At 34.8% G+C, this 26,057-nt stretch overlaps 1 protein-coding gene across 4 annotated transcripts in view; it reads left to right on the plus strand.

Moving 5' to 3' along the window:
- Positions 1-26,057, plus strand: part of SIPA1L2 (signal induced proliferation associated 1 like 2) — a 122,928-nt gene that overhangs the window by 73,525 nt on the left and 23,346 nt on the right. For all 4 annotated transcript variants that reach the window (XM_053938494.1, XM_053938495.1, XM_053938496.1 and 1 more), the window contains exons 8-14: positions 1,606-1,763; positions 3,297-3,873; positions 8,577-8,851; positions 19,703-19,960; positions 23,527-23,610; positions 25,026-25,129; positions 25,357-25,460. In XM_053938494.1, the coding sequence (XP_053794469.1) occupies positions 1,606-1,763; positions 3,297-3,873; positions 8,577-8,851; positions 19,703-19,960; positions 23,527-23,610; positions 25,026-25,129; positions 25,357-25,460 (1,560 nt within the window). The remainder of the gene's footprint in view (positions 1-1,605; positions 1,764-3,296; positions 3,874-8,576; positions 8,852-19,702; positions 19,961-23,526; positions 23,611-25,025; positions 25,130-25,356; positions 25,461-26,057) is intronic.

Genomic DNA, 26,057 nt, shown 5'->3' on the forward strand with positions numbered 1-26,057 from the left:
GTTTTAGCTAGTAAAATTTCAAGCATTTCTAAAACTTACCTTCAAGTAAGTGAATGCTGTTCTTGCTTATGCTATGTACAATGGCAAGCAGAACCTCCTAAAGGGGTCCACAAAAGCAGAAAATACTCTTGAAAGCAGTAATTATCTTGAAAAATAAATATACCTTTAAAGAGGATTGCATTCTCATTTTTATTATTTACTCTATGGAAATGTATAGGCATGAACAACTGTAGCAAGAACAAGTAATTGGGTACTTCATGGGCAGAAATTAATCACCTCGTACCTCATAATTGGAAGGTTGCTTACAAATTTAACTGAGGTGTAAATTCCAACCTGTGAGATAGTAATAACTTCTAAACATTAACTTGTGCTGCCCTATTATGATCTAATTGTGTGGCTCTCTACATAAGCAAATTAAAGTATGCCTGACACACGTAGTTCTGTGATCAGTTCCTCGAAATGTACTTCTGTGTGCAACAGTCTGTGTATCTTAAATGGCTCAAATAACCAGTTATTTTCATATTAGTCTTAGAAACCTGAGAGCTTGACTGAGCCACATGACTTACCAAATACTGTTTTCTGTTCCTATGTCTGTTTTCAAGTTTCATAAGTCTTAGTTATTTATCTGTATTTGAGATTTTGATTATGTTTAAAATAATATAGATGTACTTAGTGTTTAAAATTGTGGCTTTGGCCCTTCTGACTACCTTCGGAATATCATCCTTTATGTTTTTTTAAGGGCTGTAATCAAATATACTTATGGGTTCTAGGCTTTAGCATGTGCAACTTTGTTTTTTGTGGTTGGTAGCTGAAATACTAACTTCTAGTGGAACTGGAAAACTGCAAAAAAATACTCTTATTAGAAAGATTCTTTTCCATGAAATCATCTTGATAGAGAAATTTTTACTTGCTCTGTCATAAAGTTTTCAAGTAAATTTATTCTTAAAAATTTTTTGGTTACACATGAGCTAAGGTACAGCTTTAAGTGTCTTTATGTTATTAGTTGACAACGCAAAATCTTTGGCAGACGTGGTTCTGTTCCTCAAGTATGCAGTTGTTAACATTTGTGGTGGAAGTTCATGATAATATTTTTTTTTAAATTAAGATCATGATATTAAGGACAGTATTTAATAGTATTGTGACATGGAAAAGGAAGTTTTATTGAGGCATAGAAGCAATATTTTATTTTTATTGTAGAGACAAGTATTACACTGTAAAGAGGGAATGGATGTACAGTTTTTTGGATAGTGAGAAATGTCAAATGATGCAACACTTTTTTATTACTGAAGTTATGCATTAGTAAGAATAAGAGAAATACATTTTTCTCATAGAATAAAATATGAAAGAGAAGAAACTATGGAGTACTAGTGTGGAGATGTAAGAATATTCACTAGTATTTTTGTGAACTTAGCCTAATTTCCTTTCCTTATATTTTTGCAGTTCTGATATGTTGTTATCCATAATTCAATAAAAGTTATTTCTGAAAAAATTATGCTTTATTTGTATTGGTTTGGCTTGCCTTTTTTTTTTTCCTAAGATGATGTATTTATGATTTTATTTATTTATTTTTAATAACTAATTTTTCAATGCATGTTTTTTGTCTAGCTGCTAAGGAAAAGGCATATAGGAAATGACATAGTTACCATAGTCTTTCAAGAGCCAGGAGCACTTCCTTTTACTCCAAAAAATATTCGTTCCCACTTTCAACATGTATTTGTCATTGTCAAAGTGCATAATCCTTGCACTGAAAATGTGTGTTATAGGTGAGTACAGCCTTATAACTATCTAAGTTTGTTACTAAGTCTACAAAGCAACTGTGTTTTCTAGATGTTTTGTATTTCTTATAGATATTATGTACTCAATTTTAAAATTTCTGCTGCACTTCTGTGAATTTGAAACCCCAGTGTCTCCCCTGCACACATCTAGAGTTATGGAGCACAGTGTGTAGACTCGAAGGGGTATGTGCAGAACTCCATGTTGCTGATTTATGGCCACAAAATGGGGATATAACAAGTTAATGAAAATACGATTTGCAGATACACCAATAGAAATTAATTTAGAATTTGTATTGCATGTTTCCTTTTTCTAAAAAAAGTGATTTAAAGTATTTCAGAAGGTCCTTTAACCCGTATGAATCCCTGAGTATGACAATATGATGAGTCATGGCCTTTAAGCACATAAACAAAGACTTTTGGAGAATGGAAAAAAATAATAAATTTCAGATGATTTTAACTCTCACATTTAAGTCACTGCATCATGAATTTTATCAAGGTAACCAAGGTGGAAACACACTTGTGAATTGATTGGTAATTGTGTAAATAGTGATAAAGACATGAACCATAATTACGCAGGATTATTTACAAATGTTATTTATTCATTGTTTAAAATGAAATTAAAATACATCATTGAGGGTGGGTCATATTACTGTCTTCTAGTGGTCTACTAGAATTAAACTATCTTTTAGGACTTGATTTTGTTTCAGTAACTGTTTTGTATCAATATATAACATTTCCTAAGTTATATTTTTCTTACTATTAAACTCTGTCATTACAAATTTGACTGTATTTCAGTCAAACAAATAGTAGTTGTACCTACTGTGTACAGTATTTTGAAATTATTTTTCAGTTGAAATATATTATGTATGTATCAATCAGTTAGAGGTATCATTATATCAATTAGGAACTATTCCTATTTTTCTTACATTTGGGTGTGAACTGTCTAGATCAAGAACTGTAAATGTTTTCCAATTTTATGAGCATAGAATAGGCAGCTTAAATAGGTGGAGAATGCTCCATTATAGTCACATTTGACACCAATATTTTTTCGTTGAATTTACACTTCAATGTAGAAGAAGATTTGAGGATAAAAATTAATTTCTGTTTCTGATTTTACATTTCTTAGTTTTAAGACAGTGCAACTGAGTGACAGCTGAAAATGGTAGATTTACATAAAAATATTTTTAAAAAATTCTTCTCTCATTTATTTCTCACAATGCATTTTAATATTTATTACATTAAAGAAAGGAGACATTGACACCCTAAGAAATTATCTTTGATTTTTGTTTTAGTAAAATACCCCATAATGTCCTTTATGTATTTAAAAGAAGAAAGCTGTTCTAAAACAGACAACCAGTTTGTTTTTTTTTTTTTTTTTTTTGATGTGTCTGAAATGTCTGCAAATTGGCATGTCAAAGCTGTACTTAATTGTGTAAATAGATTGCAGAGATCACAGTTCTGGTTATCATCTGATTTTTGGGGTTTTTTTAGGGCATTAATTTTTTTTTTTTTTTTTTCCAGTGTTGGTGTTTCACGGTCAAAAGATGTTCCCTCATTTGGTCCACCCATTCCCAAAGGAGTTACTTTCCCCAAGTCTGCAGTCTTTAGGGACTTCCTTTTAGCCAAAGTTATTAATGCTGAAAATGCAGCACATAAGTCGGAAAAATTTCGAGCCATGGCCACAAGGACACGTCAAGAATACTTGAAAGATCTGGCAGAAAACTTTGTTACCACAGCTACAGTGGATACTTCAGCCAAGTTCAGCTTTATTACTTTAGGGGCAAAAAAGAAGGAAAAAGTGAAACCAAGGAAAGATGCACATCTATTCAGTGTTGGAGCAATTATGTGGAATGTGATTGCCCGAGATTTTGGCCAGTCTGCTGACATTGAATGTCTCCTCGGAATCTCCAATGAGTTTATTATGTTGGTTGAAAAGGAATCAAAAAATGTTGTGTTTAACTGCTCCTGCAGAGATGTTATTGGATGGACATCTGGATTCATGAGCATCAAAATATTTTATGAAAGAGGAGAATGTATTCTTCTGTCTGCAGCAGATAATTGTACCAAAGACATCAGAGAAATTGTTCAAAGACTTGAAGTAAGTACAGTTTCTAAACTGGAATTCCAGGTTTTTTATGAACAGTTATTTGTCTACATTTCTTTTGAGATGTAATTTAAAATGTTCTGTGTTTATAGTTCAGGTGTGTTTTTGGTCTTCAGAGAGCATTACAAATAGTAATCTTCACAACAGCATGGGAGATAAATGTTATCAACCTGTTTTTCAGGGGTAAGGTTTCAGATACCATTAATCTGATTACTTGCCCAAGGCCATGGATGGTTCCAGTGTTGAAATCAGGACTGAAAAGTTTCTGCCGTCTCTTACTGTAGCCTGTTCTCAAATCACACCCTTGTAGGTAGAAGTATGATTGATTTAAAAAAATATAAAATCTTAGTATGTAAAATACACTTTTTGTAATAACCTGTGAGAATATTAGTGGAAATTTTTATGTAAGTGGTTCTGCTGATTTGTTCCTCTGTACTGAGAAAGTGCAAGAAGTAAAGAAAACTACACCAACTAATGTCAGTTTTAACAGCTGACTGGATAAAGTTTTTCAGACACTTAATGACCATGTCAGTACTACTGTCCTGTAACTATTTCAGTCAGTCCAAATGAAATGACAGTAACTCCAAGGTAAACGTGTTGATGCAGCTAGTGGTTGCACTTCACTCTTTGATCTTAATTCAAGTGATTTAGACGGTCTTAGGGGTTTCTTCTGTTGGAAGGCTCGGCATTGAAAAGAAATCTGTCTGCTTACAGTTTTCACACTGGGATAGTTGCATTGCAGCTGATGATTTAGGGCCTCTCTAGTACTGCAGTCTCATTTAGCATTGCTCAATATCATCCTCTAAATAATAACTTTCTTCCAAAGTAGAATTGCTATTTCAAGAGCTGAATGTCTTTAAACTCTTCTTGCCACTATTATCCTTTTCAATTGAGGTCTTCAGTTTCACTTTCCTTAGACAGATATTTCCCTTCTAGAAAATAGTGCTCCCATTAGGTCTTGTTAACTGAGCAATATAAATTTCTTAACACAAATGAAAAACAAGATTTTAAGTACTAGTGAAAACTTCTGTTGTCGTCAGTGACAATTTTTTTTTGCTATTTTTCACTTACTCAGTTTTGCAAAACCTGGAAATAACCCATGGTTCTGAAGACAGATCTTTAAAATTTGGTAATTAAAAACACAACATGAAATGTTTATCTATGTTTACTTTACTACTTCCTCTTTGTTATGGCCAGATATGGGGTTAAATAATGACAGATTGGTTTTAAGCTGCAAATTTAGCATCAGTTATTACTAAGGTTACCTGAATATTAACTTCAAGCATCTATTCCAATGAACTCTGCCTGCCTTTTCTTTCACTGCTACTTATCCAACTTTCATACTAATTAAAAGAGTTAACTATCATTACTTGTTTCAAAACATTTTTGTCCATGTTTCTTGCACATTTCTTTCTCATTTTTCCCTGCTTCTTCCTCTCTTTTGAAAGCTGCATATTGCTGTTATTTCCTGGTTGTTTTATAACATTGAATGCTTTCTACAATCCTTAAATACATTTGATATAGAGCCATTAGAACCAATAAAAGTATTTAAAACTCTGATGCCACACTTCATTTGCAAACTTTAAAAACCTTTCAAGTGACTCAGAACACAGCTGAGGTTAACAGCCATATGTGCCAGCAGATGCTAAACATGAAAGCTCAAACTGTGATGTAATATCAATCTTCAGTGACCAGATGATTAACCCTTTTCAGTCATGAGTTAAAGCATTTCTTAGAACTAGTGAGTAGAACATTGCAATTTCTAAATGAGATTGTCAAATAAATAACTAGACTTTATTGTCTGGATTTAAATCATGCAGGTAAAAAGGACCTATCTGAATATCCAGATTAAGAAAAGGTGTAAAAAGCTGGCTGAGACCATGATTTTTGTTTGAACTGAAATAATCAGTCCAGGACTGAAAAAAGAGCTGTGACTTGTCAGTCTAGACAAATTTGTATTTGTGGGGGAGATTATCTAGTTACAGAGAGTAAAAAGAGCAGCGAGCTATAGATTAACTTGGAGGGCTGTGCTGGAAGGCAGGAAAAGCAGTGGTTTTGGGCTTTAGGATAACAGAGAATGGCAGGGTGATAAAAAATTAAATGGAAACACTGAATGGATCTTTAGACAAGAATCTGAGTTGACAAAATTTCCTTAGTATCCTGTATATTAAAAAAAAAAACTCTTCACCTTCTTAATGGCACTTACAGGATCTCTGTCTTTTTACTTTATCTGTTTTAAGTGCTTTCAGAGAAGCCAGCTCTTAGTTCATTTGTGGCCACAAGATCAGTGAAGCTGCGACCAAGTCAGCAGAATGTCATGTGTTGAAGTGGAGCAGCACTATGCTTAATGTGACATTACTATTTAATATTCAGTGTTACCTTTTAGGGAATATACACTTGGGGAGGACTGTATTTCCTGGAATACTTTCCACTGGGAATAGATGAGTCTTTGACAGGAATCTTTATCTTTCTTATCTTTTAACTTTTGAATATTTAACTAACTTGAAGAAGAGATTTTGAGTGCTCTGAGTTGGGGAAATCCATATACTTTGGCTGGTGCATTCATTTTGCAGCAGTCTGTAATTGTGGCATAATGATAAAGAGGTGTCAGCCCCCAAAAAAGAATATTATGTGGCTTAATAAGGATAAAATTCTGTCCCTCAGCTGGGCTCTTGACTATAATAGCATGTTTTTTTAACTGCGTGACTAAATGTGTATTTTCAAAACTTGTGATGGAACTATACCTAACAAAGAGCTGAAAAATTCATTTTCACTTATCTAGCTCACAAATTATGGAACTTTTTTTTTAATTGAAATTTAGTCAAAAGAGAGCTAGGTTAACAGTATGTTAAAGTTTCCACTATGCTATATAGTTCTAATACTATATGCAGAGTTATAAGCACAATAGAAAGTTCTATTTAAAAACAAAAGTTTCTAAACTACACTAAAACCTCAGAGCTGAAAAATGACAAAGGAAGTAGCTGCTTTGTTTTTGTTATGAAAACCCAGAATCTGACTTTGTAAATAAAGCCTCCTGAGTAATTTTTGGACATCCCAATAATGACTTTCACTTTTTAACTTTGAAACCTACATCTTCAGAAGAACTGGAAAGATTATATGTGGCAAGCACATTTTATGCTTACCACAATTATGAATCAAAATTTCCAGGCAATTTTCTCAGAATATCTGATCCTTGCAATATCTTCAATATTTCACAGTTCACAGAAGATTATCCCTTAATGAATGAGAGCTAATTGTATTTCTTCACCTCACAGGTTAAAAGCATGAACATACACCAGATAAGCAAAGTTAAAGTAACTCATGCGTTTGTGGCACTTTGTTCTCATGTGTGCAAGTTCTAATTTTTTCTGCTGAGTGACAGATATCCATGTAGAAATATTCTATAAAGAAAATAGTGCTTTAAAACTTACTAAGGTACCAAATCTCATGAACTGTAAAGTGTCACTCCCTTCTCATGCACCCCTGAATCAGGTGTGGCAAGCACACAATAAACTAGTAAGCCAGCCTGCTCAAGCAGAATGGAGAGCAAAGTAGCCTCCTGAATTAAACTCAAGCCATGAAACAACCTTTGCAGAGATCTATCCTGCACAGCTGATAGTAAACACTAGCCTCCTATCTATTTTAGTGATGCACACTAAACCCAGCCATAAACAGCACGAACAACTTTGTGGAACTGCTCTTAATGTAGCATTGACCAAGGGTAGATCCCTTGATCTGTATTGTAACATATGCATCTCTAAAAGGCAGATATTTGCCTTGGTGGAGTGTTTATGGGAGATCATTGATAATGTTTCATAGTGGTAAAGTTTTTGTTCTAATTGAGCTAATGAAGCTAAATACATACTGGTTTTGTAACACTGACAAAAGGCAAGACTGGGGTAACTCTTGAATTTCCTTGTAATGCAGGCTAGAATTTTGTCTTCTGAGTGTGGTGCAGTATGCAGTATGATTATGATTTACATAGCAAAACTGTTGAGAACTTGTTTCACAGCCTATAGAAATGAACCTGCTTAGCTAAATCTGAAATTGAAGGATTTTGGCTGCACTGTATAATGACAGTTACTTTTCACTGAATATGAGGAAAGTAATTTTTTTATTTCTAAGTTTCCCAGTGACATGGAAACTCTCATCCCATTTTAGTGATATCCTCATCTGGAGATGATGGTAGTTAGGAATCTGCCTATGAAGCAAAATAAATTAATATTTTCTTCATTGCTATTTTCTTGAGGAAAACAAGCTGCTAGAACTGAGGCACTTCACGAAATTTAGCTTATGTTATATCTTGGGTTTAATACTGTTTAATGCTGAATAAAAAACGCCTGCACATCTGCAGTCAGCCAAAAAAGAATTAAGTAATTGACAGGGCAGCATTTTTCTTGCTTTGTATTTTGAAACTAAATCAGCTGTAAAGTTTTCAGTACGATATAAATGGCATTGTGTTAACATTGGGTGAGGGTGAAGAATTTGACATGGGTCAGGCTGCCTGCCCTGGAGATGGAAGATTTTTTGTGTTGTGAAATGTATAATTCCTTTTGTTTTATGCAGAAATGTTCATTCAAACATAAGGTTAAGATAATTTAATGTTAGTATATTAAAGATAGGTAATATCAAGCCATACACGACTTTATAATGTTTGTGTGCCCTGAAAATGGCATAACAATCTGGTGCTTCCTCAGATAGTGACCAGAGGATGTGAAACCACGGAAATGACCCTGCGGAGAAATGGGCTGGGCCAGCTGGGATTCCACGTGAACTTTGAAGGGATAGTGGCAGATGTGGAGCCCTTTGGATTTGCATGGAAAGCAGGCCTACGGCAGGGGAGCCGCCTGGTCGAGATCTGTAAAGTGGCTGTGGCAACACTGACCCACGAGCAAATGATTGACCTTTTGCGCACATCAGTGACAGTAAAAGTGGTCATTATTCAACCACACGAGGATGGAGCACCCAGAAGGTAAGGAGCAGCAGTTCTCAGTGTAACATTTGTATCTGTCTGGGTTTTTTTCCTCTGCTCCTGCTTAAATGATGAGTCTACTATTGAAGGCCTTCAGTAAATGGATATTGTCCGTCATGTTGCATGGTAATATTGTTGAGGCTCTTAAAGCAATCTTTTGCCCAAAACCCATATTGACTTGTTACAGAAGATAAAATTAGATCCTACAAGAAATTTACGTTATATGACTTTAAAAGGGTAGGAAGTAAATTTTAGTGTATCCTGACTGAGCTGTCCTGAAAGCTGATGTTACTTCTTTCCTTCCACAGGAAAGTTTTATGTTTTAATGCTGAATTTAAAAATATGGAATCCTTTTCATGAAATTGCACCTTGTCCATCTTTGAGATTTCTCCAGCTCCTGACTATTGGAAAATATTTGGATTTTTTTTTTCTTATGTGGAAATTTAATGAAAATAATGAATTACTGTGTTCTGGATATACATGGTACCAAGTCTTAGAGTTCTACTCAATTTTTACAGATATCTAATTTATTCACGTTAAATAGTGAATTACATCAATGAGTTTGTCATTTAGAGCAAAGAAATCTTGTGGCAACATGAAATATATGCTCATGCCCATGGAAAGTCTGTAATAACAATAATTACAGTCGCTGTACTAGTGTTTTCAAGGATTAAATGCATTTTTCTGTCATCATTATTCCTTTTTTGGTGACAAAAGACATGTTTCTCCTTTTTTTTAATATCATGAGGCAGAGAAGTAGGAATAAATTGAAACTTTGTGTCAGTGTGACTTTATTTCTCACGCACCTTGTTTAGTCAGTGTTAATTTGGCTGATTCCAAATGAGAACTGTATTAGAGTAAATTTAATTACTTGTCTTCTTTTAGCAGGCCAACTTTAAATCTCTTGTTGATTTTTAATTCAACAGTAAAAACAGTAGATGTGTTGCTTTTGGCAAGAGAGCAAGCAATAAAATTTTACATAGTGTGCGGCACTGTGAAGTCAATGCCAACCGTATACAAATGCTGCTTAATTGGTGGCAATTCTCCAAGTAGTCATTGGCCTGATGTATGACACACAAGGGCTGTCCCCTGCCTCAACCTGCATTTCTGAACAAAATGCCTATGAATGTAGAATACCACCATTTTGCTTTGTTGGGTAGAAATTTGCAATTAAGCCTCTCTTTGCTTAGCTTTGCTATTGTCACCATCTACTTCTGGGTATGAATTTTCACTGACTTGTTTGGTATACATTTCCAAGCTGTTTACAGAATATGAGCCTAATGAGCTGATCCTTTTCTATTGAAGGTAAAAACGTGTATTTTTAGGCCCTGATAGAAAAATACATACTGTGTATACTGTTTATATTGTCTTTGATATAAATCTTCTTCTAGAGTTAAAATGTTTAAATCCCACATCAGTGTGGTACACAGCACCCAAGTGAATGTGTAGGAGGAGTTTGAACTGAGTGTTACCACAGAGAGAAAAATCTGCAAAAGCTGCTCCTCTTCATAATTTTTAGCATCTTTAAAATTGCGATGACTTACTAAGAAAAATGAATTTTTTAAAACTATGTGTCTATTCTAAATTGTTTTTAAAAGCATGTTTAAATTCTTTTTAGCTTCACCTTTCTAGTGTATATATATATAGACACACACATATATATAGAAATGTTTCTTTCTCTCAAATATAAATTTCCCACAGAAAACAGCTCATTTTCACTTGTATATCCCCAAAAATAGGATTAGTGATTTCGACTGTCCAGTCTCTGAAGGGTTTTGAGCTTGCCTTTTTGCAATGTTTATAATCTAATCAGAGCAAACAGAAAATAGAGATATTGCATAACAAGTCTGAGAATTTCAGTTGACAAATATAATCTTTGACTTTCTTCATAAAATATATTAATGAACAAGGGAAAAGAGGAGAGGGCAGAAAAGGATAAATTATCAGAATCTTGAGGGGAAAAAAGATAGTCTATCACTGCTACTTACTAGTTAAAACTGGTGTAAATCCATCTCCCTGTCTCCTGCTCAATTGCTTTTCTTAGCCTTCTGCAGGTTCTTGTCACAGAAACAGAGAATAGCTGAGGTTGGACAGGACCTCTGCAGGCTTTTGAGTCCAACCCCATTGCTCAAAGCAAGGTCAGCCAGAGCAGATTGCTCATGGACAGGTCCACAGGGTTTTGTATACCTCCAAGGATGGAGAGTAAAAAATTCAGTGTTTCAATTTTGGTATGCAATCATCCTTTCAGTAAGAAAAGTTTTTATGTGTCCTTTAACGGAATTTCCTGTACTTCAGTTTTGCACCCTGCCTCCTGTGTTTTCATTGGATGCAATTCTTAGTTTGTCATCTTTTTTCCCTAATCACCCCATTAGATATTTTGTACACATTGATAAAATCCCTCCTGAGCATTCTCTTTCCCTGGCTGAATGATACCAGCACTCTCAGTGTCTCCTTGTGTTTCAGATGCTCTTATCCCTTAATTGTCTTTGATCCTTTGCTGGACCCGCTCCATATGTTCATGTCCCTCTTGTACTCTGGTATCAGGTTTACTCAGAAATTTACAGGTAATAGTTTTGGATGTAAAACAGGAATATCTGGAGAACTAAAATCCATTTCACCTTGGCTTGACAAGAGATGTCCCTGTCCTTGGAGAGTCCCTGCATGGCTAAACAGGATAGAATCAAGCCTCTGTGAGTGATTGCAAACGCATACCTCTGATAAGCATTTAAGGCAGGTGTGACAGCTTGTCAGGAGGGAACTTTTTTGTATCAAGTAGCTGTAATAATTATCAAATAACACTCAAACATACAGATATTTTTTGGTCATATTTGGAGGTCCATCCATCCTTGACCCACACATTACAGGTGTCTAGAAGAATGATAGTTAAAAAGCAGGAGAAGGCTTTATGTCTATGCTCCAGTACTTATTGCTTATATTCAGAACTGATTTTAGAGGTTTTCTACAAAGAAATGATGCATCAGACTATCTGACATATGTAGGAAAGTACATTTGGAGGCTGAAATAAGTCCCTTGAAAGTTGGACTTATCCTACAAATTATATAATCTTCTGGCAGTTGGGTAAGCTTTTCTTCTCTGTATTTCAACCTGGTTTCTCAGGGTACATACTGTTACTTTTTTTTTTTTTTTTTTTTTTTTTTTTTTTTTTTTTTTTTTTACTTAAATGTCATAATCTAGGTTTTCAAGTTCAGCCACTAAGGTTTTGCCCACAGTGCATAGATATAAAAATACATTAATCTCTGTTTCTAAAAAGGATCAGTTGCATTAAAAATTTACATACATTTACGAGAATATAAATATAATTTTAGCAAAAAAAATGCAGAATTTCGTGAAAAAATCCAAATGTATAATTTTATTAATGCCTGTCTTTCATTTTCTGTGCTAATCAGCTGATTTCCACTTCTTGAAAGACTAGTTTCTGCTTAGCTATTTCTGCTGGGGTTTATAAATACAAAGGAATGAGGAATTTCTCTTTGGGTTGCTCACTAGCATTCGTTCCTTGCTGGGATCAAATTCTGAAGTGAGTTTACACAGATTGGACATGAGTGCTATGGAGTGTCTCTGGAATTGTATCCTTCAAATGAAAATGAGTTTCAAGTGTGCAGGGGTGTTTCCAAAGCAGACCCTTGAAAAAACATCAGCCAAAGTGGAGATCTTTAATCAAGTTCTTGACTTGATTTTTTTTTGTCTGTTAGCTTACCAACAAATAATCTTCAATCCATAATTTTAAAAGAAAATGAACAAAATGTAAGTGTGCACCCACTGAGAAGAAATTATTAGCAATAAATTATTAACAAGGACTTTTTTTTTTGCAAACTGTCTTGTATTCATTTATTTCAGCATGAAAATAAACTATTTGAATGTTGAAGGTGCTTACAAAGGAATGTTACAGGGTGATTAGGAAATTACAGAGGAAAATTCTACTTGATAAATGTCTACCCTTACTTAATGTAGATCCTTCTACTGAAGTCTTGACAGTAGTATATGCAAAAGCAATCATGGAATAAGGCCTTTCATTTACTATCCTGTAAAATTAATGAACTTGAGACAAAGCTCCTGCTGTTTTCAGTTTGCTCCAGCAATTAAATAATCATGCACAAATTGATGCAGAAATCAAAATTATTTGTGTGACAACAGGCTGATATTTAGATAGAAAGAAGAAATTGCTATTTAAAACATAAATTCCTTAAATGACAAAGCAGTATTAGAACAAATGTGTTGGTTGTTGTTTGCAGATCTTAATAAGTTTTCTTGTGTCATATTTGTTTCTGTGCTAGGTCTGTCCCTTCAGAATTGTTGATTTGGGATTGTGTGCATTTGAACAGGAGAATAATGATGTTCATTCGGATTTGCTTTCACTGGTGGTGTTATAGTAGTTTTCAAGGACACTATATCCTCAATCAGCCAAATCCAATCAAGGAATTCCAGCACTTCTAAATGTATTTTAAACTGTAGATTTTGCCAGATTCTTTTTTACTACATCTTACCTCTGTGTTTGTCTTAGTTCAACTACTATTTTATATAAAAAAGAAACTGCCTGAGAGCCGATTAAGAATCAATTTCTAGAAAATTTAGAAAGCAAAAAAAACTTTAAGCAAAATTTCCAGGGCTGGCTATAAACAGAAGCTGGAGAGCTGTAGGAGCAGTAAGTTGGTCTGAACAAGTGAGAGACGCTTTTTCTGCTGTTGTAGGTTGTTTTGAAAATAGAAATACTTTAGTAACTATGACTGAAACTGCCTATGGGCCATTTTTAAGTACTACTGCAATTCTTCTGAGGTTGTTTTATTATTTTGAACCTTGCAAACTCCTTCTTACAAATGAAATAGATGTAATGACTTATTTTCTAGTCCTGATGTTTGTTCCCCTTAAATGACTATGATTTCTTTAAAAGAATTGTCTTTCTGGTGCTTTTTAAAAGTAACAGATAACTGGCATACTATAGAATGTTTGGAAAGTGCTTTTAGGAAGGGGAAGAGGCTACTGTGTGGTGGAATTCAGTTATTGTCACAGGGGTGTTTGCCATGAGCTGGTGGGATAGTTCATAGGGCCTTCAGATTTTTAATATTTATTTATTTATTTAACAAATTAAGCCACCTGAGCTAGAAAGAAAAGTCTAATATCACCTGAAGCAGGCTGAAGCAGCAAAACCTGAAACTGAATGTTTGGTTGTAAATGTAGAATTTGGATGTACCAAACCTTTCAATTACCATCCCTGCTACTAAACTAAGGAGGCTGCAAATATCTGAAATGTCTAGGTTCTGATGTTCTATAGAAATAACTGAAAGAACTATCACTAAGAAAATGTAATTATACTAATTGGAAGCTGTACTATTTACAAAAGTTAATCCCCTCTACCTAACAACAAAAAAAAAAGGTGGAAAATGCTTAACTGTGTTTCTCATGCAAATAAAGTCTTTGATTTTTTTCTTACTGAGTTATGAATGAACTCATAGTAGGGATTAATTATAATTGCTGAAGTTAATTATCTGTACAGTTGTTACAGTAAGCAGAAAAAAAATCCCTAAATGCTTGGGAAAGCGCGGCTTGTCTCTATTGAGAGATGCAAAGAAGAGTTCCAGACTCTTTTTTCCCTTTTTTTCTTTTCTTCTTTCTTCTCTCTACTCATGGAATCATATTAGAATCATAGAATATTGTGGGTTGAAAAGGACCTTAAAGATCATCTAGTTCCTGTCTGTATTTCTCTTTTTCATGTAACAGTACAGATGTAGAGGCTCTTTAGGAGGCCTCCGAATTGCTTGTCAGCTCACCAACACAAGGTAAAAAATTGAATAGTAATAAAGATCAGAAGGACAATGAGTTTATCTTCAAAAAGGAGGAATTGGCAGCTTCAACTCTTTAGCTCCATGGAGGGACTGTCAGAGAATCATCACTTCCCTTAAACCAAAGTGATAGGGTGGGCAGCAGCTCTGTCTGAGGTTCCTGTAAGCAGTCTCATACATCGATTGTGTTATGAAATTCTTTAAATATAAAATTGATTTAAATTTTAAATTTTTTTGAATTATGTATGACTACTGTTAATAGGTTTCTGAGATGTCAGAACTTAGAATTTTTTGTCTTGACTTTTTGAGCAAAATTCTCTTAGACCATTTCAGTATTATGCAGTGTCTTGGACTTGTGCTGTGGCTGATACAGGGGATCAGTGGAGTTGAGATATTACCTCCAGGAGGTACTTCACAGTGTCAGGGAAGGGAAAATCTATGTATGTCTTCACTAACTACATTCTGAGTCTCAGCAAAACTAAGCTACTAAATTCTGCTTTTCAATTAAATCTCTATAATTATATGAAATGAATCTGTGTTTTATTATGTGGATTTAATAGATTGCACAATGAGTCCTCAGGCTCATTGTATCACTTTGGGCACTACTGTGGTGTGAGAACAAACATGCAATCTGATAGAAGTGATTGTTTTCAAAAGCAAAGTTTGATTTAGCAGAGTGCAGTTATTGTGCTGCTGGATAGACTCTTTCTAGAGCAGGATTAGATGTCTGGAATTTAAACGGTGATAGTAAGGGATAACTCATCGGTGTAATAAACTGATGCACACCAATGATTCCTTCTCTATCCCTACATCTCCTTGCAATACATTGAACCTGAAGTTCAATTGTAACCGGGTATTCTGGCTATTTTGATACCCTAACAAATTCTTCATGCTTGAAATCTGCAGATACCTGGGGCCCAAATACTGAAGTTGTACTGAGTAGCTGATAGTTCTAGGACTTTGCAGAAAATAAAGCTTTTGTGTAGCTATCAAGGTGACAGGGTGCTGATCATGGTGCATGGAAGCTTCTATCTTTTCTGTGGAGTTGGATATTTTATTACTTAACTAGACACCCTGCCTAGTGTAGGCCCTTCACAGAGCCTATTACAGAACCTTTTTATGGAATCTGAAACTAATATTGAAAAGTTTGGTTAATGTAGTTTTAAAAATTTAATGGACTGCTTGATAATTCTTTCAGAACATAATGCTCCGTGCAGGAACATTTGAATATTACAGATTTTTATAGTGGACTCTTAAATTTTATTATGTTGTCGTGACCTGCTAGGTGTATCATAGAGTCATGCTCTCTTTAATTGCAGAGTAGGTTTTATTAACCAAAATTTTAATAGGATAATATGGCTCTTGAACCAAAGATATTAGTAGGAGTCTGTGCTTTATGTTGAAGCATTGATTTAATTAATACCAAACTATGGTGAAGGGCAGGAAGTGCTATAATTTCCGATGTGTGGTTAAGATATGGCCACATTTGCTTATTAAATGTCATAAGTCTGTTTTTCAAATGTTATATTGGATGTACTTGAGAAAGACGTTTGATATCCTATAGTTGTTTAACATAAATATAAGTATCTTTTTAAAGCCATAAAATGGAGATATGTCTTTATATATCCTTTAAAGTGAATTTAAAAGAAATGTATTAAATTAAAGCTAGCATTTAATATCAGTATCAATGTATATTCTTGCACTGGTGGAATAAGTAACAAAATCATAAGTAAAAGTTAGATAAAGGTCAAATTACATATTTACGAGGGAATTGCATTTATTTTTGTGGGTTTTTTTCATGCAAGATAACTTACAGTTTGATCCATGGCGGGGAGTGGAGGTGGAGATTGCAGGCATGAAATAATTCCTTCTCTGTCTTCCTGATATAGGAGGCAGCTACAATTACAATTTTACCTATCTCAGTATACTGCAGTATCTGTTCTTTAGTTCTTTAGGCAGAGCTTGCAACGCAGTGAAGCATATTTTTTCATATGAATGTTGGAGTGATTGGTTTGATACTTTTAAATTAAGTTTTAAAAACCCTACGTGACAAAAAAAGCTATCTGAAACCATGGAAGTTCTTTTTTTGCCAGTTAAAACAAGCATTCTAGGGCTCTATTTTGAATTCATAAGCAACACTGTTGAATTTTTTTAGTGATTTGAAACAAGGTTTTATAGGCCTTTTATAGGCCTTTTTCTGCAGGAACTATGTAGTCAGTATATATATATATTTTTAATTTGTAGGAAGAATATGCTTTCCAGATGCAAACAAACACAAAATTTTACAAAATTTTCAGTTCTTAGTCATTGTGGGAAAGCTTATTGTTTACTATTATTATAACATGCTTTTGTTATTTAGTCAGCAAGCTAAGTCAAACTAAACAGTAGTAACAGTCCCTTTTGCTTTTAAAACCTATGGCTATTTTTACAGCGTTTAGAGTACTTTATGGGGAGTATCTAAAGAAAGATACAGTCATAATTACATGTTATAACTTCCTCTATTACCAAGTTGAACTGTAAAATTTATATCTTATTAACAAAAGCTGGGGAGGGGGTGGTTTGTTTCTAATGCCTACAGTCTATAGGAATGAAGAAGGGAGTGAAACAATACTAAGAAATTAGCAGGAGATCAAAATTTTAGGCTACAGAATTTGTAAACTTCTTCATCAAATGATGGAAAACTGTGTATATTTGGTCACATGAAAAGTTGTGCAGTGCACCAAACTAATATTAACCTTGCGGTGTCATTTCTGTATTCTTTGATCTGTTTGTTTTATATGTAAAACTTTTCACTTAAAAACAACAACAAAAAAATGACCATGGTTGTTGCATTGCTGGATGTTTTTGTCTCCTACACCTTCTTTATTGCAGGCAGTGAATGAGGATGGAGGGAAGAATGATCTTGGAACATAAACAGTTGAAAATTACACTGAAGAAATATATTCTGTATATGCTTCAGTAGTAGAAGAGTTTGCACAATTCTGTGCAATTCTCTTAACTTGACCTTTTTTCATGGTGATCCTCATTTTAAGAGCCCAACATGTGATTCTCAGAAGTGTGAAAAAAGCTTTAAAAATTGATACATGGACTGAGGCAGTTTGAAGTGGTGTTCTGAATAACTATGGCATTTCACGGTGGGGGAAGGCTAGAGATAAACCACATTGACCCTCTGAAATGATGTAATAATTTTATAACAGTGATTTCTCTGCAGCACCATTCCATGTCTGTGAGAAGAGATTATTAGGGTCGTTTTACCTCCTTAGGGAAGCTCAAACCAGAAAATCATGATTACAAAGTTCTGTGATGCCTCCACCATGTCCAACTGTGGTTTGTCAGCAGAGGTTGGACATGTCAGATTTTATTGGTGCATCTTACAATGATATTTCTGATAAAAGAGTAACACTGAAAAAACCAGGAATTCTGAGGTCTGCTGTGGAACATTCTAGCTCTTCAGTTCATCTTCATCAAAGTGTCTTCCACCCTATATTGGCTCTTGATCTCCTTTCTCAATATTTTCGTCATCTATATTTTTAAGTTCTTTAACTTTTTCATGTGTTTGAGTGCCAACAGGGACAGAGATTTAGTCCTATAGGATAAACTTGCCTGTTTGCTACTAAAAAATTCAGTAGAGTGAAACATTTGGCTGGATCAGACTATGCATATACAGAGTATGTAGAATATAATTGCTACAGTTGCTCATGGGTCTTCCCTTCAACAACCTTGAATAAGGCAGTTTGCTTTTTGTCTAATATTTTTTCTTCTAATCTGTTTACCAGAACACAGATAATGAAAATATTCTTTGGGAAGGTTGATTCAGAAGCTTTAATGCACAGTGATCTAATGTGTGAGAATTTATACTATTTACTTGCACTGCGCATTTCTGTTAAGTCATTTACGCCAAGATATTTTCAGGATTAAGACTGTAAACTCTTTACACTCTATTGCACTTTCTCTAGGTGATTTTAATTTTTTTTGCAAATGGTAAATGCTGTTTTTTCAACAAAAGCAAAGCTTGATCAAGACTCAGCTAAGGAATGGAGCAGAATTGTAGTTGAGACAGAGGAGCAAATTTTCACTATTTTTTCACTATTTCACTATTTCACTATGTATTGCTTTGGAAGTATTTAGGGTGTTCTCTTCATAATATTGATTTACTACACACTGCCTATCAGAAAAATAATGGAAATGGAATGTTGAGAATATAAAACATCTCCAGTCAGTGTTGACTTAAAGGGTGTATGAACCTTCTATTAACCAATTTCTGAAACAGTAACACTTAATTATTGAATTCAGTCTGAGTCTACAACAAATATCCCATAGGCACACTGATCTTTTGTGGAACACTACCAGTACTTTTACCTGGGTTTACACTGTCTGTGAATACTGTTAGTGTTTAACCACACTGTAAACTTCAGGCAGAGGTGGTAAGCCAGACTGTCTCTGATCTGTCTCTTCCTTCCACTTCCCCATTTATCATCCAGGCTTACAAATCCCTGGGAAAAGAGACATTAGAAAATACACTTTGAAAACACACTGAAAAATATTTGGGTGCGGTGCCAATTACTCATTTGCATTTTAGTCTATGCACTCTGTCATTTGGTGGGGACAAGATGGGGTCCTAAAGGAGAGTTCTCAACCCCCCCAAGAAATGTTTAGTTTGCTGCAAAACAACAAACCTATTTCTGAAATTTAAACAAATCAATGCTGTTTTAGAAAAACTTGGTGCTTTATGACTTCTAAGTGCCTTGTCTCTAAAAATTTTTAGTATGTTAAAATTCAAGCTGCAGATTAGTTTATAAAAGTTTGATATGTTCCCAGTTTTGAAGGGCGAGAAGATAGCTTAAAGATCTTTGAGCACATGACAGCAAATCTTTTATTTTTTAAATGTTTTCTACCTGCTTGGCATGACAGTTTTGAAGTGTTCAAAGTACAATGCTGTATGAACACCTTTGGGCCTGAAATCAAAATATATATGTACTTCTGACTGTGAATGCAAGATTTCTCTCTCTGTTCCCTCCTGTGAGACCGATGAGCATTTTTATTTGTCCCACAGGGGTTGTTCAGAACTTTGTCGTATACCCATGGTGGAATACAAACTTGACAGTGAAGGCACCCCATGTGAGTATAAAACCCCTTTCAGAAGGAATACCACTTGGCATCGGGTGCTGACTCCCGCTGGGCAGCCTCTCTCTCGTGCCTCTCCAATCCTAGGAACATCTGACAGACTGCAGTGCCAGCAGCTTCTCCAGCAGGCTCAGACAGCCATTCCTCGTAGCACTTCGTTTGATAGAAAACTGCCAGATGGTGCAAGGTAATACACTCTCTGGTTAATGCCTGTCACCTTCCTGATGTGTATTACTACTTCTGAAATCTCTGCTTTCTAGAACTTTGGTGTCTTGTTTTTTAAACCTTATTTTATTGAGTTTTGACAGTCATTTTAATTCTGACATTGTATTAAGTAGCATTCACTGGACCAGGCTGCTTGAAACAAGTGACTTTTGGTGTTTGTGGTGGAAGTGGGCTGAGGATCCTACTGCTGAGGACAGCTGACCTTTCCCTTTAGTCCCAAATCAGGGAAGTGGGAAACTGCCTTTTAACTTTTGGATCTTAATAATGTCCTGTTCTCCACCTTTTGGAAGACTATTTAAACAAATAATGAGTGAAAATAAAATGAACTCATTCCTTTAAAAATTAATTATTTAATCTCGTTACCAAGGTGTTGGCATAGTTTCAAAGGGTTCTGTAACTCATTACCAGCCCTTATGCTTTCCTTTGCTTTTAATTAAACAAAGCAGAGCTTGTGATTTGAATATGTAACACCTCTTAGATGATGGGTGTTCTTAAATATTAGCTCTGTTCTAATTTAATCATAATTCTTCATAAGATGGAACTTCGTTTTTAAAGATAAAAATTTGCAAATACATTTGACCTTTGAATTATTTAGGAAAAACATATGTCTTGAGCAGAACTCTGTCCTTTATTGTTTATAATTATTTCAGCTTATGCCTTTATGGGGTGATGCACTTCTAATTTCCAAGGAAATAATTACTGCATGCTGAAAATATCTGAATGATACAAAAATCTGAAATACTTGTCTTAAATGGGTTTAAAACAATTCTAGATTCAATCATTAAATGCCGCTATCACTATATTGACTACTTTATTTAGTAGAAAAGAATTAATGACTTTTTACATTGAAATGTACACAAATAATAGTAGTATATGTTTGAAAATATGTCTCATTCATTGCCTGGGGAAGGAAGACTCCCAGTTATGACTGTTTGATAATTTGTGTTCTCCTTCTCCCCTACCCCCATCTCTACGCCCTGAAAAATTGAGAGGTGCATTTCTGTAAGCATTTAAATACCATTATAGAACTTAATCTTTACCTAATACTTTGTTAATTAAATTCTCGATAACATCTAACATAAGGAGACGCTCTATCAAATGTCTAGAAATACTTCAGCATTTATGAAGCTTTATTAAGCATACCGTATGCTAATACAGAAAAGAAATGAAAGCTTTCTGACATGTTACTCAATTCCAAAAAGACTTCACAAACATAAGATGCACTTCTCATAACACTCAGCAAAGCATGTGAAAAAATGCTTAGACTGAGTCTACTCTTATCATGAAGAAATTTCTGTGTCACTTAAGCAAAACCTGTGCAGTGCAGTAGTGCTATTTTGGGGAAGACATGACACAGAGTATAAATAATGAAAAAAGAGGAAAATTATGGATTCTGGTATGTAGTTCTTGAAACAGAAAGATACCTAGTTGACAAGGTCTTTCCACATGGGAAGAGGCATTGTTGATGATTTGGCAGAGAGATGAGCTTAAAACAAAAGAGTTTGAAGTAAAGTGGATTAGTACTTATAAGTAGTCTTGCAAGGGTGGAAGTGTAGACTCAGGCTAGGAAAATGATGAAGAGATTTTAGAGGGTCAAATACCCAGTATCAGTTTAAGAGTGCAAGCAGGGAGAAGCAGGTTCATAAAACAAGGAAGATTTAACTGCTGATCTGAAAATGAGCTAAGGGTGAAGTCAGCAATAAAATTTAGAAATAAAAAGAGGAAGAAGCAGAATAAATGTGGACTAGATATAGTAAGAGACTTAAGCAGCAAAAATTTAACTACTGTGACATATAATACTTAGGTGCCCAGTCCCTGGAGGGAAATTAGAGACTGAGAGCTGAATGCTTATGCTCCTAATACAGTTCCTGAGAATTAAGTGCTTTGAAAAGGCAATCCAACTATTTTGGTGTTGATCACGGAATTTCCTCTACTCGTCACTTAGAAATACAAGGTTATCCTTAAGTTCTACTCCTGTTTTCACAAAGTGGCTAATTCTGTGACAGCTACTCATAGCATGTGCCTGCCTAAGTGAAGCTTTAGGAAGACTCACTCTTCTGATTTTTGAACCAAGTCTCTGTGTGCTTTCATCCCTGAGTCACACTTGTAGGCAGTGCATCCTATCACCTGGAGTCTGGAATCCTTTCCTGAGAGCAGATGGTTGGAATTTTTGTGTGAAGGAACTGTGTGAGGCAGTCATTGATGGGATTTCTGTGGTTCTCCTTTTGTGGCCACTCATTGTTTACTAGGCTAAGGCCTTCAAGCTTGTCCAGCAAATGGGAGGTAGACATATTTTTTTCAGCCTTGGAACAGCACAAAGCCTCCCTGGCTTTGAGGACCATGTCCTAAACATCAGCCTGGAGGGTGGGAACACATGGGATCATAATTTATCCATTCCTTAATGCTGGGTCACTTAATCTGTGCACAAAATGCATAATTCTTGGCAGTAATTACAAGTTTCATGGAACTGAATTAAGCTGTAGCCTATTGATTACTTTACTTAATTGAGAGAGGTTCAGTCCTGTCAATACTTCTCAGAGAAAGACATGCTGAAAAATAATGTACATTATTTATTGTACATTGGCTATTAGACAAAATGTAGCACCTAATGTCTTTAAAAAACAAAATATAATAGCTACTATCTTTAACATTTTCAAGCTGAATGGTAATGTTGCTTATTAAAAGGTCATGTTCTTGGGAAAGGCATAAAGAAAAACACACCTCTTCATTTCCTCCCTGAGTACATACATTCATTCCTACATGAAAAAGAAAAGGGGGGAGAGAAAAGAAAAAAATATAAACACAGGGAATTGAATTCAAGATAATGTCAAGATAATTGAAGGAAATTGTGTTGCTGTTATGTAATGATGTGCACAGACGTGAAGGAAAGGATTTGATCAAATCCAAATTTAAGCATTAAATTTCAACTGTCTGGAAATCTCACAAAACTGCTTAGAGATGTTATTAAGACATGACGCTTAAAAGTGTAAATAATTAAGTACAAAATAATACCCTTCATGAAATTTTTTTGTTGCTTTTCTATGTCAAAGGATTAATAAAATAAAATTTTTAAAAGTATTAGAATTGCCTCTTTCAATTTTACTAGCTTTAAAATTGGAATAAGTATCAAGGAACTAACAATCATTTCTGATCCACTATGAGAGCTTCCCACACATGAATTTAGTGCTGCTTTGACTCCTGAGTAATCCCACTTATTGAGAACTAAAGCCATATCTAGAGAAAATAGGATTTGGCACTTAGTCTTTCTCTTTTTGTGCCTTTTTATATATTCAGTTGTAAATATTTTTTTTGTGAATAAATACTTTACATCTAAAATTCTTGTTAAAGTTTTATGAAACTGAGATAAACATTTTATATTCCACAAATGGATGTAACTAATTGTTCATACTTCATCTGTATTATTTATGAAAATGAATGTATTTCATAAAAGAAGCACAGCCCAGTTCTAATCTGAAACCCCACAAATACCTCAGTGCACTGTTAATGACTCTAAAATCAACATTACAGAAGTTCTCCAAGCAACCAGTCCTCATCCAGTGACCCAGGCCCCAGCGGGAGCAGCCACTGGAGACAGCAAGTGGGATATGACGGGTATTGGTGATTTTAAAATTTTTTATTTAAATCTTGAAAGAGCTCCCATGCATCTTCTTTCTTAAACAAAATTTGTATGGGTCTTCTAGAGTTTTTGTTTTTTTTTTTTTTTCAAACACTGTTAGTATCTTCTAAGATTTACAGGTTTACTGATCTTTGATGTAACGTGCATGCAACTGTAATTTTAAAGTCATCCTAATTTAACTCTTCAGGATCATATTTTTATATTCAGGTAAATAAGAAATGGTTCTTAGTTTTATTTTCCCAGTAAAAGGCCAGAAATCAGCTAGTAGCTCAGAACTAGAATAAAATAATAATACTTCCTCCTCCTGCTTCAGGAAGAGGGTGTTTGACTAAAAAAAAAATCTTTATTGTCTTCAAAGGTTTTGTTTCCTGCTATGTTTGTTTCAGTGACACCCATTCCCTAGCATATGTCCTCAAATAGTAGGAATTTCAGAGGTCTTTTCTTCCTAAAAGGCTGTGCATAGATTGTCCTTTTGCATCCCTGTTAATCCCTTGGTACTGAAATTTCTGTATATAAAACACCACCCCAATATAACTCATGTTACGAGAATATTATGTGAGACATCTGTTCTAAACTACTTTAAAATTATGACTTTGTTGTGTATATAGTTACTGAAAACACTCCTGTTACAAAATGTTGAGCTATGGCAGTATCTACAGTAGAGTAGACTTGCCAAGTGGCTTTCAGAAGCTACTTAAAAAAAAAAAAAAAAAAAAGTTAATATTGAGAGAATCAGCTTGACTCCTTGAAGCTTATTAATGCTTTGGCATGATTGATTGTGGATAAGATATTCCATGTAGCAGATATATATGCAGTATCTTGTAGACTCTTCAAGGAATTTCACATAACTCAGTGAAATCTTTTTTTTTTTTTTTGACAATCAACTCATCAAAATGCATCTTGTGTCATTTTTTTTTCCAGCACAGTTATTTCTAATAACAATCTAGGTTTTAGTTTGTTGCTTTGTGAATTGCTTAAGCTTTTGCAGTATAATACAAAGCAGTGGATCTGGTACTAACTTACACATTCTCAGTGTGAAACCCTGCAAAGCTACAATTACTTTCTGTGGGGCTTAGATCACAAAGAGGTGAAGCATATATTACCATGGTTCTTAACTGCAAAAGCCTTTGGGTATATAGCTCCAAGAATATATTTCTTCTTAAAGTTCAGTGTCTTTTTGGCATGTTCACACTTCAGATATAACAGTGTGCTGTTTAAAAAATTGCATGTAAATATTTCTATGCAGACTTTGGAAATGTTTGGGAATAATGATTTTTTTAAACAGTCACAAAATACTTGCTTTTAAGAGTACAAAGTGGTGTAGTTCATCATGTAACTAATCTTACAGGATAAAAGCGTTAACAGCTTAATTTTCTGCTTACATTAACAGATGTCAGTCCCCTTTACTCCATGAACATCACCAAGGTTCAGGCTCACTGGAGTGTGAAGGAGGCAGAGAACGAGAGGAAACTTTGGAAGGAACTAGACATTCTGGTAATAAAACCCACTTTATCTTTGAAATGCATGTTCTTTGCAATGCAGTGCCTGTTGAAATGCAGCCACCTCCCCATGTGGAGGTTTGACTCACTGACAGCATGTGATGTGACAGTGAAAGCAGAGACTGTTACAATATTCTGTGCAGATACCTGTGTCTGATTGCAGAGTGTGCAGGTTTGAAACCTGATGCTGAGTCGTGTGCCTTTCTCCATTATTTTTGGCAGAAGCCAAGTGGCATGCACCATCAACCAAAGTCCTGAGCTCCTACAAAGACCGAGCTTTACAGAAAGAAGGCAGTGGCAAGGAGTCACCAAACAAGCTGTCACATGTAAGTCTTTTCCTTGGATGTTATTCAGAACTCTAAAAACAAACAAACCCCAAAATAGCAACAACAAAAAACTACTCTGGACATACAGAAATTTTAGTAATTTATGAAAACCACTGTGTGTTTTGGGAGGCAAATATTATGCTCATCCAGATGTTGGTTGAATCAAATATGCTTAATCTGTGTTTACAAACTCAGAATTCCAAGAGGGCTTAGGTCTGGGGCATTGAGGAGATAAAACTAGTATAGTCTCCACTCAGCTGTGAGTTTACAGCTTCATTTATACTGGCTTGTTTAATCTGTGGAGTATTTAATTACCCTTTAAAAGAAAATAAAATTATATTTACCATACTGCTTTTCATCTTAAGTGAAATATCCATGGAGTGTAATTATCAATAAGCACTATAAAAATGTAACTTGTGTGTTGGGAATGCTGAACAGATTTTCTAGTCTACCTTGTTTAGTAGCTTGTCTTCAGTAATGGCAAAATCCTCAAAAGCCTAGTGATGGAAAGTACGTAATGTTTGTTACCTGGAAAATCTGCTATATGGAGTAGGAGTCTGTATGCTGTTTGTAAACTTACATTTTATGTGTGAGCAA

This window comes from Vidua chalybeata, chromosome 3, assembly GCF_026979565.1.
Source record: "Vidua chalybeata isolate OUT-0048 chromosome 3, bVidCha1 merged haplotype, whole genome shotgun sequence".
NCBI lineage: Eukaryota > Metazoa > Chordata > Aves > Passeriformes > Viduidae > Vidua > Vidua chalybeata.